At 44.6% G+C, this 16,819-nt stretch overlaps 1 protein-coding gene across 1 annotated transcript in view; it reads left to right on the top strand.

The window, feature by feature from the left end:
- The window catches only part of LOC105104791 (cytochrome P450 3A24-like), a 33,617-nt gene extending 24,733 nt beyond the window's left edge, over window positions 1-8,884 (top strand). Inside the window, exons 11-13 of the mRNA XM_064478668.1 lie at window positions 471-697; window positions 5,124-5,286; window positions 8,111-8,884. Coding sequence (XP_064334738.1) covers window positions 471-697; window positions 5,124-5,286; window positions 8,111-8,206 — 486 coding nt within the window. The 3' untranslated portion in view covers window positions 8,207-8,884. The remainder of the gene's footprint in view (window positions 1-470; window positions 698-5,123; window positions 5,287-8,110) is intronic.
- Window positions 8,885-16,819: the final 7,935 nt, after the last annotated feature.

Genomic DNA, 16,819 nt, shown 5'->3' with positions numbered 1-16,819 from the left:
TAGTGATCATTAGAAATTCATTAGAATTAGTGATTAGGAGTTTTCAACTTAGAAACTTTATGTTAAAGAGGGAAATTGTTATTTCACACATAACCTTTTCCTTGGTAGAGATGTGTGCCTTCCTTTTAAAACGAAATGATAATTTCAGCATTCAGTTAACAGAGTCATATTCTATTAGTCATTTTTTTTAATAAGAAAGAAAAATCACTGCAGGGTAATGTGCAAGATTTCAGGCCCTATTTAGGGGATGGTCTCAATGGTCTCCCATTGTCATACCTACTCCATGCATCTCAAAGAGCCACTAAGCAGGTCAAAGGCCATGAGAGATATTAAAATGTCTATAACTGTTAAGGTCCTTTACCAGTTTAAATTATTCTTCGGAGCACCTAACATTTCAATAGTACTTCATAGACTGAGCTGAAAGTTGATCCCAAGACTCGATGTGTCAAAAGTAATTTCTTTCTTTCCAGGCGCCCCCCACCTACGATGGCCTGCTACACATGGAGTATCTTGACATGGTGGTGAACGAAACTCTCAGAATATTCCCACTTGCTGGGAGACTGGAGAGGGTCTGTAAGAAAGATGTGGAAATCAATGGGGTGTTCATTCCCAAAGGGACAGTGGTGATGGTGCCAGTCTACGCTCTTCACAAAGACCCAGCACTTTGGACAGAGCCTGAGGAGTTCCGTCCCGAAAGGTACGAGACCCTGGGGAAAGGAACCCACCCTGAACCTTTTGGGTGCTTGCAAATTCTGAGAACCCTTATAGGTGACAAATGTGTGATTAGGCAATCATTTATTTGTACGTCTTTTTATTGTTATAATATGTTTCTCTTTACAAGAGAGTTCACTAAGTCAAAATTATACAAACTGTAGACTAGAAAAAAGAAAATTATAGCCAACTGAATTCCTAACATCTTAACATAAGCCTCATCGATATGTAATACATGTCTTTATGAACATGTTTCTATGCTTATATAGATTCTTTTTTTTAACTTTTTTTTTACTGAGTTACAGTCATTTTACAATGTTGTGTCAAATTCCACTGGAGAGCACAATTTTCAGTTATACATGGACATATATATATATATTCACTGTCACATTTTTTTCTCTGTGAGCTACCAGAAGATCTTGTACATATTTCCCTGTGCTATACAGTATAATCTTGTTTATCTATTCTATGTTTTGAAATCCCAGTCTGTCCCTTCCAGCCCCCAACCCCTTTGGCAACCACAAGTTTGTATTCAATGTCTATGAGTCTATTTCTATTTGGTATTTCTGTTTTGGTTGTTTTTGTTTGTTTTTAATTTTAGATTCCACATATGAGAGATCTCATATGGCATTTTTCTTTCTCTTTCTGGCTTACTTCACTCAGGATGACATTCTCCAGGAGCATCCATGTTGCTGCAACTGGCATTATGTTGTCGGTTTTTATGGCTGAATAGTATTCCATTGTATAAATATGCCACATCTTCTTTAGCCAGTCATCTGTTGATGGACATTTAGGCTGTTTCCATGTCTTGGCTATTGTGAATAGTGCTGCTATGGACATTGGGGTGCAGGTGTCATCCTGAAGTAGGGTTCCTTCTGGATATATGCCCAGGAGCGGGATTCCTGGGTCATATGGTAAGTCTATTCCTAGTTTTTTGAGGAATCTCCACACTGTTTTCCATAGTGGCTGCACCAAACTGCATTCCCACCAGCAGTGCAGGAGGGTTCCCTTTTCTCCACAGCCTCTCCAGCATTTGTCATTTGTGGATTTTTGAATGATGGCCATTCTGACTGGTGTCAGGTGAGACCTCATTGTAGTTTTGATTTGCATTTCTCTGATAATTAGTGATATTGAGCATTTTTTTCATGTGCCTATTGATCATTTGTATGTCCTCCTTGGAGAATTGCTTCTTTAGGTCTTCTGCCCATTTTTGGATTGGGTTGTTTGTTTCTTCTTATTAAGTCGTATGAGCTGCTTATACATTCTGGAGATCAGGCCTTTGTCGGTTTCATTTGCAAAAACTTTCTCCCATTCCGTAGGTTGTCTTTTTGTTTTACTTATGGTTTCCTTTGCTGTGCAGAAGCTTGTAAGTTTCATTAGGTCCCATTTGTTTATTCTTGCTTTTATTTCTGTTGCTTGAGTAGACTGCCCTAGGAGAACATTTTTGAGATGTATGTCAGATAATGTTTTGCCTATATTTTCCTCTAGGAGGTTTATTGTATCTTGTCTTATGTTTAAGTCTTTGATCCATTTTGAGTTTATTTTTATGTGTGGTGTAAGGGAGTGTTCTAGTTTCCTTGCTTTACATGCTGCTGTCCAGTTTTCCCAACGCCAGTTGCTGAAGAGACTGTCTTTATTCCAGTGTATCTTCTTGCCTCCTTTCTCAAAGATTAGTAGAGCAAAAGTTTGTGGGTTCAATTCTGTGCTCTCTATTCTGTTCCATTGGTCCATATGTCTCTTTTTTGTACCAATACCATGCTGTCTTGATGACTGTAGCTCTATAGTATTCTCCGAAGTCTGGTAGAGTTATTCCTCCAGCCTCTTTCTTTCTCTTCAGTAATGCTTTGGCAATTCTAGGTCTTTGATGGCTCCATATAAATTTTATTACAATTTGTTCTAGTTCTGTGAAATATGCCCTGGGTAATTTGATAGGGATTGCATTAAACCTGTAGATTGCCTTGGGCAATGTGACCATTTTAACAATATTGATTCTTCCAATCCAAGAGCATGGGATATCTTTCCATTTTTTAAAGTCTTCTTTAATTTTCTTCATCAATGGTTTATAGTTTTCTGTGTAGAAGCCTTTCACCTCCTTGGTTAGATTTATTCCTAGGTATTTTATTATTCTGAGTGCTATTTTAAAGGGGATTGCTTCTTTACTTCCTTTTCCTGTTGATTCATCATTAGTGTAAAGAAATGCAAGTGATTTTTGAACGTTAATCTTATAACCTGCTACCTTGCTGAATTCTTCAATCAGCTCTAGTAGTTTTTGTGTGGACCTTTTAGGGGTTTCTATATATAGTATCATGATATTGGCATATACTGACAATTTTACCTCTTCTTTTCTAATTTGGATCCCTTTTATTTCTCTCTCTTGCCTGATTGCTGTGGCTAGGACTTCCAAGACTGTGTTGAATAGGAGTGGTGATAGTGGGCATCCTTGTCTTGTCCCAGATTTTAGTGGGAAACTTTTGAGTTATTCACCGTTGAGTACTATGGTGGCTGTAGCTTTTATTATGTTGAGATATGTTCCCTCCATAGCCACTTTGGTGAGAGTTTTTATCATAAATGGGTGTTGAATTTTATCAAATGCTTTTTCTGCATCTATTGAGATGATCATGTGGTTTTTGTCCTTTCTCTTCTTGATGTGATGTATTACATTGATTGATTTGCATATGTTGAACCATCCTTGTGTCCCTGGGATGAACCCCACTTGATTATGATGTATAATCTTTTTTATGTGCTGCTGGAATCTATTTACTAATATTTTGGCAAGGACTTTTCATCTACATTCATCAGTGTTAATGGTCTGTAATTCTCTTTTTTGGTGGTGTCTTTGCCTGGTTTGGTATCAGAGTGATGGTGGCTTCATAGAGTGACTTTGTGGCTTCTGGAAGAGTTTGAGAAGGACTGGGATGAGTTCTTCTTTGTATGTTTGGTAGAATTCCCTGGTGAAGCCGGGTGGTCCTGGACTATTATTTGTAGGGAGGTTTTTTATTGCTAATTCAATTTCATTTCTAGTGATCGGTTTGTTCAAGTGGTCAGTTTCTTCTTGGTTCAGTCTTGGTGGACTGTATGTTTCCAGAAATTTGTCCATCTGCCCTAGGTTATCCATTTTGGTTCCATGCAGTTTTTCACAATATTCTCGTATGATATTCTGCATATATGGATTCTTCACACTTAGAAGGGCATTATAGCTAATTTGGTTTTGTACGGATTACTTGATTTAATGGTAAACTCTAAATAACATTCTGTGTATATGTCTTTGCATGTGTATGTCATAATTTACCTAAGCACTATCTTATTTTAGGTGTACAGGCTTTTTTATTTCCTTTAAGATTTTCTATCTGTTCTCTATATTTCTCCGAATTCACCACCAACCTTCCCCCATTTCCATTTTATGAAACATTGACTGTCATTTCCTCTAGCATTAATGTGAGGGTTCAGGCTGAGGACCTAGAGGTCCTGGTGGTTCAAGCAGCCTCACTGAGGACAGAGGTGCCCACAGGTTCCCCGGTGCTGTCCGTGGCTGCAGAGCTGGGCCAGCTCCCTTCTCCCTCAGGAGGCTGATGCGGCACATGTGCCCCTTCCCTGCCCAGCCAGCAGCAGCCCGTGTCAGCTGCCCATCCACATGCTCCTGCTACTCTTCTCTGTGCCCCCACATTATTTTAAGTCATATTGCCTATAAATATTACAGGATGTTTGTAAATAGGGCCTCTTTAAAATACACGTAAACACGATGCCAATATCAGTTTCCACAAATCCACATTTTTCCTTAATATATTCAAATACTGAGGAGTCAAAGTTGAATGAAACTGAGTCTAAGCACCAAGGAATTTGTAGGCTAATGGAACAGACAGACAAGGACACCAGTGATTAGGGTAGTGTAATCTGAACTAAGTACCTTCTGTGTGTGGGAAAGAGAAAGACGGAGAGACAGACAGTGACACAAGGGGAGGGGAGGAGGTAGGATATGAAATACAAGAAAAATAACAATTTGAATTCTCAGAGACACTTCTCCTTCCTTCCTCCATGAGCATGTGACCAACACAAGTGTACATGGAGACAAGAACCCACATTTCCTTTAGTCAGTCTCATTTCCTGCTTGACTTACACAGCATGAACATCTCACCTCCATGACTGTAGTTTAAGTGTTTAAAGATCAATTTTCTTTAAACAGCCTTCATCTCATCTCCCCAGCAAGACTGGGAGCTCTTACAGGGTAGAGGGGATGGGAAGGGTCAGGAGCCGACCTTTCTTTCCTCACAACACATTAACCATAGCAGGATGAACGACTAGCCCACAACATGACCCCTAATGCTACTGGTTGAGAGTTTCAGTTAAAACCTCACCTGGAGCTCTTGTGGTTCTTATGTCTCATTAACCTGTTTCATCTACTGCTGTGGATCCAGGTTCAGCAAGAAGAACCAGGACAGCATAAATCCTTACACATACCTGCCTTTTGGAACTGGACCCCGAAACTGCATCGGCATGAGGTTTGCTATGATGAGCATGAAACTTGCGCTCGCCAAAGTCCTGCAGAACTTCTCCTTCAAACCTTGCAAAGAAACACAGGTCAGAGAGTTTCCTATCTGCGTTAACAATGTTTTATTGGGAGTTTTGTTTTAACAGAGGGGTCTCTCTGTATATATCTAGGAATGTGATCTATTCAGAGAATCATTTGTTCTACTAGGCAGAGATCTATTTGGAGCTGTTGAGCTTCTGACTGTCCATCAGCTCTGGAGGGCTACGTCTGTGGCTGTATAAGTCTCAACTGTAAAGGTCATCTAGAGTCAATGAAGTTAGTGTGACAGCATTAGATGCAGTCCATTGAACTTGAGCAACAATTTACATTTGGACTCAAGTCCCCTTGAGAGAAGGGGAAGTGCGTGCACAGTCCTGAGGGCAGTCATTACCACGTCGTGACTTTTCAGCAACACGCTTCTCCAGCAGAACTTCCAGAAGCTCTCCTGACAGTGCTTCTCAGCCACTGCTTGCACAAGGAAAATCTGTGGTCCTTTACAAATTCTGTTGCCTAGGACGTCTGAGGCATCCTAAAATAATTCTCCCAGGGTGACATTCAAAACACCCCTGGAGATTCTGCTGTGGGGAGAAGCCCTGATTGAAAGCATTTCTGCCAGATGTGAAGGACTCCCACAGTCCCCCTCACCTTCCAGGAGTCCTGCTGCCATCAGGCTGGGCTCCCTTTGCATTCCAATAATAAGTCCATGTGTGTTCTCTCTACGCCCCCACCATTCTGTTCTCACCCTTCAGTTCTAGTTCAGTCCCCAAGCCCATTCCATGGAGCCCTCCCCCATCTAGTCAAAGCCCACTCTCCCTATGTTCTCTTATTAGTTCACACAGGCTGACCTCATGGGTCCTACCACCTAACTTAAGACTGCGTTGTTGAACAGTCCAGCTTGGCTTTCTGTCTTCTTTCTACCGAAAATGTCTTGAACTCTATCCCCTCCATTTATTCATTTCATAAACTTCCAGTGGTGCCTTGCAGTCATCCAGTAAATGCTAAAGGAGTGACTTGCTGTTGACTTAGAGTTCTTGCACACAAACATTTGAGCAGTTTGAACTTCTAAAATTTAACAAATGACATTTGTGTATTTCTGGGATTTGTGGGTATCCGTCTGTCTGCAGGGAAATGTATGCATGCCCTTTGAAATTCTAAAATACCAAGGTGTAATACTTCTAGAAAGATCTGCTTTCTCTCCTCTGAAGAGCACAAAGGACAGTCGCCATTGACTGGTACGAAGCCCGGCCCTACAACAAGGTCTGTGTCAGGACCCGTGCAGTTAATAAGCAGCTGCTCCACGTGGACAGGCTTTCTCAGGGACGAGGAGGAAAGAGATGGTTTCCATTTTGTTTTGGGGCACCTGTGAGGCAGTCCTGTAATCATGTCCAGACATGGGACTCACCCCTGAGAGAACCGGGGCCCCTGGCACATCTGGGAGGGGCAGACGCTCCCAGCAAGCTGCACCCAGTCACCCGCAGGCTGGGGCTTCTCCCCTCCGTGACGTTTCGCTTTCCCTTCTGTCACCGGACGTTAGAAGGTCACTCTGTTGTTTCCCCCAACTCTGAAGAAGTGACTGAGTGAGAATGGGTCTAAAATATCAGGCAAAACGCTGTAGGCCGTCAGAAGTTTACCATTTGCCCTGCACTTGGGAGCCAGGAGATGTTGAAAACAACGGGCGTAATGCTTCACCATGCCTTCTTTCCACCATGAAAATGACGGGGTCCAACTCAGAGAGGGGGCTGGCCTCTTTACAAGTTGAGGATGGCCCATAAAATTAAAACGTGTAGTACGTACTCAGGGTTACCTTGTAAGCTGACACATACAAAATACCTGTACATCATTTTTCAAGATATTTTGCCATAATGTCTAAGAACCTGGTACATTTTTTAAAATTGAGCATTTTTATTTAAATTCTAAATCAATAAAGAACACAGGCCAACCTGACTTTTGGATCAAGTCTGGTACAGAATAGGCGCTCAAGAGCTATTCTGTGGAGTGAATGATGGATGAATCCTCTCACTATCCACTTTTGACACAGCTTATAGAATAAATATACAGGATCAGAGATAGGAGGGGACATTGAATGAACGTGGTCAAAAGTTACAAACTTCTGATTATAGAATAAATACGGAGCAGGATGTAATGTACCACATGATGGCTGTAGTTAACATCTGTGCAGTGTAAGAGAGGAGATACTAGGAGTTCCCACACATGGAAGACAATGGTTTGGTTTTTTTTCCCTTTTTCTGTCTATATGAGATAATGAATGCTCACAAAACTTATTATGGTAGTAATTTCACGATAATTAGAAGTCAGATCACTATGCTATATGCCATAAACTTATGCCCTGCTGTACATCAATTATATCTCAGTAAAAGTGAAAATTTTTTTTAATTTTCAAAGAGGATAAGGGGGTGAGACACAGCTCAGTGGCAGGTGTATGCTTAGCATGCGCAAGGCCCTGGGCCAGTCCTTAGTGACTCTATTTAAAGAAAGAAAATAAATAAATAAACCTAGTTACCTCCCTTCCCACACCAAAAGCACTGTCAAAAATTTTTTTTTAATTCTACCGTTATTAGGATAAGAAAGGAGTATGGGAAACACATTTATGCCCATATAGTTTATGTTAAATTGAACAATTCTCTGAAAGACATAAACTATTAAAATTCAATCAAGGCACTACCAATAGACTGACTGCCCTTTTATCTATAAAAAAACATTGAATTAGTAGTTTAAAAAAATCAAAGATATAGGCTGCTGAAAGTTAGCTTTTATGTGTTTGTAAAGCATCATTGTCCCTAATGTATCTTGTCTACTTTGCTTCTTGGTGATGCTTCATTAATTGGTTCTCTTGCGTTTGTTTAATTGTTGCAGATCCCCCTGGAATTAGGCACTCAAGGCCTTATGCACCCAAAAAAACCCATCATTTTAAAAGTTGTGCCCAGAGACGGAACCTTAAATGAAGCCTGACTTTCCCTAAGGACCTGGGTGTTGTTCTGCAAGGAAGCCGCGTCCCAGAGCACCAGAGACCTGGACTGACTTTGTGAGAAAACCCAGAAATGAAAACGGGCCTCACCCGCTGCCTTGTTGGATGATCACGGATCCTGTACATTCATTGAGCCTTTTCAGGGTCTACGGGGAGTGTTGTATGTTGTGTCACATGAAGGAGGTGACTAGGAAGGGCCAGATACGTAGACTCAGCTTCCCAAGTTCTCACAGGACCATCTCCACCCACCCCCAGTTAGTACCATCTACTCCTCTGGAGCACTGATCAAGAATGAAAATTTCTCAACAGTTTTTTCAACAAAATTTAATGAAAACAAGAATTGCAGTGGTGACTGAAGTAGTGACATTTAGATCACAGATTTTTTTGAAGATTCTGAATTAAATATTCTATTGAGCAAGTCAATAAACATCTCTCTGCAGAAGTATTATCTGCTGCCTTTGTTCACATTAGGGGGAACGCGCACCACTGAATCGGGGAGACTCAGTGACTAAATGCTTTGACCGTCACAATCACTGGTGGGTGGAACCAATCTGATGTATTAAATAGGTAAGAGTTACAGCACTGGGACTTCATCCACTGCTTAGAAAGTATGTTCATAGTTTAAATCTACCTGTTTTGGACACATATTTTCTTCACACCTCTTTGTATTCCATCCCCAACTTCCAGCTGTCTTAACACAATGAATGTGAAATAAAAGCTGGTTGATTGGACAGTTGACTGGGGAGAATGGCTACAAGCACTGGTCATTTTCAGTTGGTATCAGAAGCTACACAGGGTTCTTCCTTTCCCTTTTCTGACCCTTCCCTCCTCTTTCCCTCCCTTGCCTTGCCCCACCTTCCTTGATAATCCAATCCTAAACCAGTAGGTAGGTCACAGAGGGTCTTTGGCAGCCTCACACTGCAGGGCGGGGGCAGTTAAGCAAGGAACAGTGGCTCCAAGTCAGAGGCTGAATAGGCTGGGGACGATGTCCACACAGACAGCAGGCTGGCATGGGTGTGGGAACCCCAAAAGCCCACTCAGGCGGCCTGCAGTACCACCCAGAGCCAAATAGGATGTGGCGATCCCAAGTACGGTGAGGAGGGCATCTGTGGGTAGAAAGGGAATTGGCTGCATAAAGTGGGATTGATCAAGTGGGTAACCAGATTAAGGATCATAGAAGCCAAGTTTTTCACTGTCAGAGAAAGGAGTCACTGGTTCAGAAAGGGAGGAAACCAGAATAAACCCCGTGGAGTCAGAGACTGCGACTGAATGTATCATTGTCAACCATTTTTTTCCATAAAACATAGGTAGATGATAAAGAGAGACAGATGATAGATGGATACAGATGGGTGCTACTGTGTGAGTGAGTGTGTGTGTGTGTGTGTGTGTGTGTGTAGATATAAATACACATATTGCCTGTTTCTTTCCACTCTTATGCTTTAGAAACAGTGACACTCTAATAGCAGTAAGTACACTTCGTGCACAAATCTTGGCTTATAAATATCATTTTCCACTGAAAGGAACCAGGGCTTCTTAGAGAAATGCTGTCTCCAGGGCTGGGAAAGCACACGCTGACTCTGGAACATCTCATGCTAGAAAGGAAGAAAACGTTAAACATTGAGGGGGTGCGTCAAAAGGACAGAAGCCAGCCTGAGGGGCTTCCATTGACCAAATCAAGGACAATTTAAACACAATAAATAATAATACATAAGAATAATACGAGATTGTAAGTCATTCAAGAAAATAGGAAAGCATGAGTACATACAGATATATATATATAAATATGTATCTAAAAATTGATAAATTTCAATTTGATGAGGATACTTACATAGCTTCAGATTAGTGCTGCTCAAAATATCCACTAATTACTAGGGGGCAGGGTATAGCTCAGTGGTAGAGTGCCATGCTTAGCATGCAAGAAATTCGGGGTTCAATTCCCAGTTACCTCCATTAAAAAATAAAATACATAAATAAATAAACCTAATTAACACCCCCCAGAAAATCCACTAATTACAGAGGGGAAAGAGTAGCTTTAGAGTGGAGAAACCTGGCAGACAGCCCTTTAATCAAGGGATCAGAGAGAGCATTCAGGGATGGGAGAAACTGACTGCACGTTACCTAATGGGACGCAGTGAGACGAACTCGCTTCACCTGTGCGATGTTCCCGCCCAGGAGGCAAACCTGAAGGAAACCCTGAAGGGTCAGACGAACCCAAACTGAGGATTATTCTACTCCGTGTCTGCGACTGGCTTAAGTGTTTGAAAGAGTCAACGTCATGAAAACCAAAGGTGGATTTAAAAGGTCCCAGACTCAAGGAGACTATGGAGAGGTGACATCTAAAGGTAATTCATGGGCTGGGTCCTTCTGCGATAAGGACATGGTGGGGACAGGTGGGGAACTGGGGGCTCTGAGGGTAAATCATGGTAATGTGCCTGTTAAATTCCTGACTTTGAGTCTGTACTGTGGTCAGGCAGGTGATGTTACTGTCTGTGGGTGAGACAGGGGGTATGAAATCTCAGACTGGCAATTTACTGTGAGAAGCATCCAGAAGATAAGTCTTTCAACAGAGTCTTCATTAAGTTCGTAACTGTTGGGTGGGAGCAGGTCTAAAAGTTACCTTTCGGCTTACCCAGCTCTCCTGTCTCTCACCTTCGTCTTCCTTGTATTATTTTCATATAAGGCGGCGGCACCACACTGTGACTGAGAGGTGAGGGGCTCTGAAGCTGGAGTCCTGGGTTTCAAATCCCAGCACCTTCCAGGGCTGAGTCTACACTAATCAGTGGCTTTTGGCAATTGAGGGCAAGCTACCCCTTTGCATAACTTGGCCCACAGAGTTTGAGCTGAATTTCAGCAACTGTGTGTCCCTCAGCTGAATGTCACTGTGCACAAACTAGCTCAGGCTTTGCTGCTCACTTAGGTTGGGTTCCTTGAAAGCAGAGCCCGAGACAGGGGTTCGGGCACAAATGGTTTACGGAGAGGGTGCTCTCTGGAGAAGGAAGTGCGGGGAGCTGGGGAAGGCAGGAAGAAAAGGTGAGTGGCGCTGTGCTCTCTGTGGAGCATTGTCCTACAGAGGGGGTCCCGGTTTGAGGCAGGCGCCAGCTTTGTACCCCATCAGTCACGCACAGACTGGCCGTCCCATTCCCCAGGAGGCGCAAGCTCCCAGGGGCAGTGGCTTTAGTTTGGCCCAGGGAGCTTCTCCAGAGAATGGGGCAGCCTCTCTTTGGTAGCAGCCAGTGCTCCCAGTAACTGGGGCTGAATGTGGAGCCTAGGCCTAGGTTTCCTGTAGCCCTGACAGAATGTTGTAAAGACCCCGTGTCTGAAGGGCGGGAAGAGCTCTCCTTACTCCTGTGTTTTGTTCCTTTGTGATTGTCTTTTCTCTGCTTACAGTGGCCTCAACTTGGGAACTTTTTAGAAACGATTTTTGCCCCAGGGCAGGAGGAGGGGAGAGGAAGCATTTCGACCCGGGGAGATATGAGGTCCTGCAAGGGTGGGAAATGTTGGGGGTGGGGGCCCCGAGCTCACACAGCTGGCCAGACACCACCGCCCCCATGAGGATCCCGGAAAGTAAGTTCTAAACACTTATGAGTCAGGGCCTCCGCACGCACGAGGCAGTAAAAAGATCCATTTCAGCACAACCAGTAGCAGAAAAAAACAGAGTCCGCGCTCAGCAGACTCCTGGCCTTTTCATTATGTTTCACTTCAGCGTGAACTCATGTCTCCTCCTCTTGCTAACAAAACGTACAGCCCATAGCTTGTTCTTTTTTTACCATGTTTTATTGAGTTATAATCATTTCACAATGTTGTGTCAAATTCCAGTGTAGAACACAACTTTTCAGTTATACATGAACATACATATATTCACTGTCACTTTTTTCCCTCTAACTTGTCACTACTGTCTAATGCTTGTCCTTTTTAGCACCAGGTGAACTGTTTATGAGCTCCTATGAGTGAACATTTCCTGAGGGCCTGCTGAGGGTCCTCACGCAAAGCCACCAGGAGGCCGACGTGCAGATCCAGGCTTCAAGCCCCTCCGGTCATCGACCTGGGTCTGGTCTGGTCTGCTCTGGGCTCCTTTAGGAGGGGAGGACACAGCTACTAACGCTCAGTCTATAGATCAGACAGCTGAGGCTGACAGGGTTTCAATCCCTCACCCGGGGCCGGCATGTCGGTCACAGTCCGTGGGCCAGCCAGCTCCCTAGCCAGCTGTCTGCACAGCACGGAGCACAGACGTCCCTGGAGTCCAAAGACGGCTCAGGGGCCACCTGGGCCAGGTTCCCAGTCCGTGGGCCAGCCAGCTCCCTAGCCAGCTGTCTGCACAGCACGGAGCACAGACGTCCCTGGAGTCCAAAGACGGCTCAGGGGCCACCTGGGCCAGGTTCCCAGCCAGGCGCTTTGCTTGTCCCCCTCTGTCTCTGGCAAATTCTTAGATTCTTAACCATTTTGACTTTTTTGACTTTGTGGTTACAAAAAGTCAGATGTTTTAGAAATTTTACTGCAGCACAACCACTAGGATGCCTATAAAAAAGAATACAAGGTAAAAAGCAAAAGAGGGTGAGAACGTGTAGAGATTGGAAGGCTCGTTCATTGCCGGCGGCGGTGCACGCGGCGCAGACACTGAGGGAAACGTCTGGCCGGACCAGACCGGGAAGCGCAGCGTCCCCGTCTGAGCCGGCAGCTGCGCCCCTGGGTAGGTACTCGGGAGAAATGAAAACAGGTTTTCAAACAAATACACGAACCTGTGGGCTCATAGCAGCACCATTCATGAGAGCAAAAGGGTGGAAACAAGGAAAATCAGCAGAGGACCCGGTAAACACACTGTAGATCCACCCACAGCATGTGATGAAACAAACTTACTTTTAAGACAAAGCAAGAAAAATGTTTTTCATACATTAAATTCTCTCTCTGCCATCAGGGCCGCCCGCCCCCCTTTGGTGTACATTGTGCGTCTGCGTCAGCCAGACCTCCTGAGAAGACAGGAGTGCCTGCTTGATGTCAGCAACACTTTTCCCAAGGTAACTCCTCAGGGGACAACACTCCTTCGAGTTTTGTAAGAGGTCACAGTGTCCAGATCTGGGCTGTCGAAACTGTCGGTAGCTTATCTGAAGTACGAGTCCTTGACTCAAAAACTTACTTAACTTGAGCTTTGACCTCTAATGGGTGGAACAGTCCTTAGAGCTTTCTGAAAGCTTGTCTCCTGGGTTCTAATCCTCCAATGGGCTTGAAAAGCAATTCTCTACTTCTTCTTACACTGACCATTAGATTAATTTTTTCATCAACAAATAGCATAGTATTCAGCCACCAAAGGAGTGAAGTACTGACACGTGACGCAAAAGGGATGAACCTCAGACACGTGTCAGTGAAAGAATCCAGACACAAGAGGCTACATATTACAGGACCCCGTTTCTGTGGGACATCCAGAGTCAGCAACTGCATAAAGAGGAAACGTGCGTGGGTGGTCGTCCGGGCCTGGGGACAGGACAGAGTGGAGAGGAAGTGCTTAATGGAAATATTTTGGAGCTACACGGAGGTGTTGGTGGCACGACATTGTGAATGCGCTAAATGACACTGACCCTAGAAGCAGAGTGTCCCTAGCTTGCTCTCTGATCCACTCCCTCCTGTATTAGCAGTAAGAAAGTTGGCTTCATTTAGACACTGTGTTTTGCAGCCAAGAGATGAGAAATACACTCAGCAGTGATCATGGCAGTCAGCTGCACAATTCTCACAGCCTGAAATGCCCTCTCCCCTTCCCTCCTTCGGGCCAAATGGATGAGGAAATGGGTCAGAACACGTCTGAAGGTGGCCAGGTGAAGACGGGTCTTGAGTTGCTAACCTGAAGCGTTTAGATTTTCTCTTGGGGATGATGGGAGTGGTTGTAGGCATTTGAGCAACAGGGGAACGTTAAAGGATCCACATTTTACCCGCATCTGTCGTGTGGCTTAAGAGGGGAATTGCCTGGATGAGGCCACTTGTTAGGAAGCCACTGCAGCGATGAGGACAGGCCGGCGCGCTGCCTCTCCTCTCCAGCACACCCAACACACTCGCTCTTCTTCCTTCATCTTACACTTCCTGTTTTATTAATTCCCTTCCACGTGGTCTTCTAATATTTGCCTCTGTTCTCTGATTCCTCTTGCCCTTTCTGTTTTCATCACCTTTTACTGTCCGCTTTCCTGGAAACCCAAAGGACTCTGACTGTGACACGTCCAAATCACCTGCATTATCCTCTAACGGCAGCACCGAAAGTTCAGCAAGTACCTAATTTAGAAGGATGTGCATCTCATTTTGGGTCATACCCAGCTATGTGCAAAGACATATCTGTCCCACGTGAGGCTGACGCAGCCTGCAGAGTTGTTTCAGGAGGCCCCTTGAATCTAAACATAAACACGCCACAGAAACAATTCAGAATCACAAGATCCGGCTCTGTGATCTGGATTCACGGATTATTTGCTTGGGCAGGAGTCTTCCTTACCCTGAGCTTCTGTTTCGACACCTGTCAAGTGGGAATAAAATGATTCCAACATGTTTTATCTCACAGAGATTTTCTAAGAATCCATTAAAAGCACTTTATAAAGCCTACCATGTGGTGGAGAGGTCCGTGGCTAGGTCATCAGGAGGGACACACTCTGCAGTGGAGCAGGGAGTGAGCGTCCCTGAGGGCGCCCGCCTCCTCCTCCCTTTGCTGTAAAGTCTAAGGAAGCGCTTCCGCCTCAGGGCACAGGGGGCTTTCTGCGCGATGGGCTGTGCGGGGGCCAGAAGGGACACCCCCGACCCCACCCCAGCCCTCCCTGAGGGGCATGGGGACACGCCTCACCTTGTCTCTGGGTGGGGGCAAAGCCCTGGTCACTGCCACCTCAAAAGGCCTGGGCTTTCCCACTAAATGCTTGGGCAGGGCTGAGCCTGGATTAAGGTAAGACCTTGGGCTCTCAACTTAGAAGATCTAAATTTGAATCCCAGCTCTGATAGTAATTAGTAATGTACCCTTGAACAGTCGCTTAACTTTCTGGGTCCCAGCTAGCTTATTTGTATAGGAGGCGTCGTAACAAGACCTATCTCATAGGATTGTTGGGCGGACTGAGTATCTTAATGCAAGCCAAGTACTCAGAACAAAACATATTAGCTCTCCTTTCCCGAGGATAGGTCTTGCTCTATGTGTGTGTGTGTGTGTGTGTGTGTGTGTGTGTGTGTGTGTGTCTGTGTGTGTCTGTGTGTCTGTGTGTCTGTGTGTGTCTCTGTGTGTGTGTGTGTCTGTGTTCTGTGCGCCCCTCTCTGTGCAGTCCCAGATGAGAAACCACTCTAGAATCCAGAGCTCAGGTCCTAAATGGGTCCATCCTATTGCATCTTGGCTCTCCATCTTGCCCTCAGGAACTCTCAGTTCTTGACAGGGCTGGGGGACTAGGGGACCTGAATGACATCGGAGGGACAGAGAATTATGCAGAAAGAGTTTAGGAAATCCTCGAGGGACACAGAGGCTGAGAGGGGCAGGCAGTGAGGGGGTCTTGCGGTTGGAATAAGGTTTTTCTGCATCAATTCCGATCAATTTCCGTCATGGACAGATGAGGAAACAGACCCAGCGATGCCCAGGCTCACACACTTCCAGTGATCAAGTTCTGTTGATTCTGTTGCCTTCATATTTTTCAAGGGGAACAGAAGGAAAAGGAAGAAAAGGGAATTATATCAATGCTAAGGAAGCTTAAGCAAGGGCGTTCTTCTACTTCATAACACATGTCCTGACATGTAACTGAAATTGATTTGTGAAGTTATTTGTTTATGTCTCTCTCCCCTTTAAGTGTGGGCTTCATGAGCGCAAGGATTTGGCTTTCTTTATAATTAGTTCTCGGCACATGGACTGAACACAGCAGGCATAGATCCCATCCAACATACAGCGACACTGGGTTGAGGTGCCTACCTCCTCTCAGGCCAAGACACAATGTCCTGTCACTATCTCCCCACCCTTGGAACCAGGAGCCCCTGAAATTTTGGCTCCTCCCCTCCCCCAGCTACCCACACTTTGAGACCCGCTGTTATTCCAAAATGGCATAGTCAAATGTTGCCCTACTGAGAACAAGGAGGGCATGGGGGCAGACTTAACATAATCTTGCTTTCATTGTTTGCACACGTCAGATTGTGATCTGTGAAATTTGAATCTAACACAAATCATTCCTGACCAATACTACCTCCCCATATCGTAAGCAATTCTTTCAGCCAGTGGAAATCCCGACAGGCTTCCCAGAAGAGGAGTCACTTGGGCTAACAATATAGAAGGATGGGAATAGCAAATTGGTAGTGCATCCTGCATCCCTCAGTCCCTGACACCCGGTTCACCTGTACAGATGCTGAGCCTAATGCTTCCCTTGAGGTGGGAAGCCCCATGAAAAGACCGGCAGGACTCCCAAGCTGGGTCAAACTCTCCTGACAGCATCATCCGGTTCCCCAGACCAGAGGATCTATGTCACTTTTTGCCTCTGAAATGGCTTACTTACTGCTAAAATTCTATTGGTTCCCTCAGCTCCCTTCTGATTGATTATTTCCTTCATTCCGACTTCATTATTACACTCACTTCTGATTGGTCCACTTCCCTAACTTCTCACTGGTCCATCTGT

The sequence above is a fragment of the Camelus dromedarius genome, chromosome 24, assembly GCF_036321535.1.
Source record: "Camelus dromedarius isolate mCamDro1 chromosome 24, mCamDro1.pat, whole genome shotgun sequence".
Lineage (NCBI taxonomy): Eukaryota > Metazoa > Chordata > Mammalia > Artiodactyla > Camelidae > Camelus > Camelus dromedarius.
This window is presented reverse-complemented; position numbering and strand designations above follow the sequence as displayed.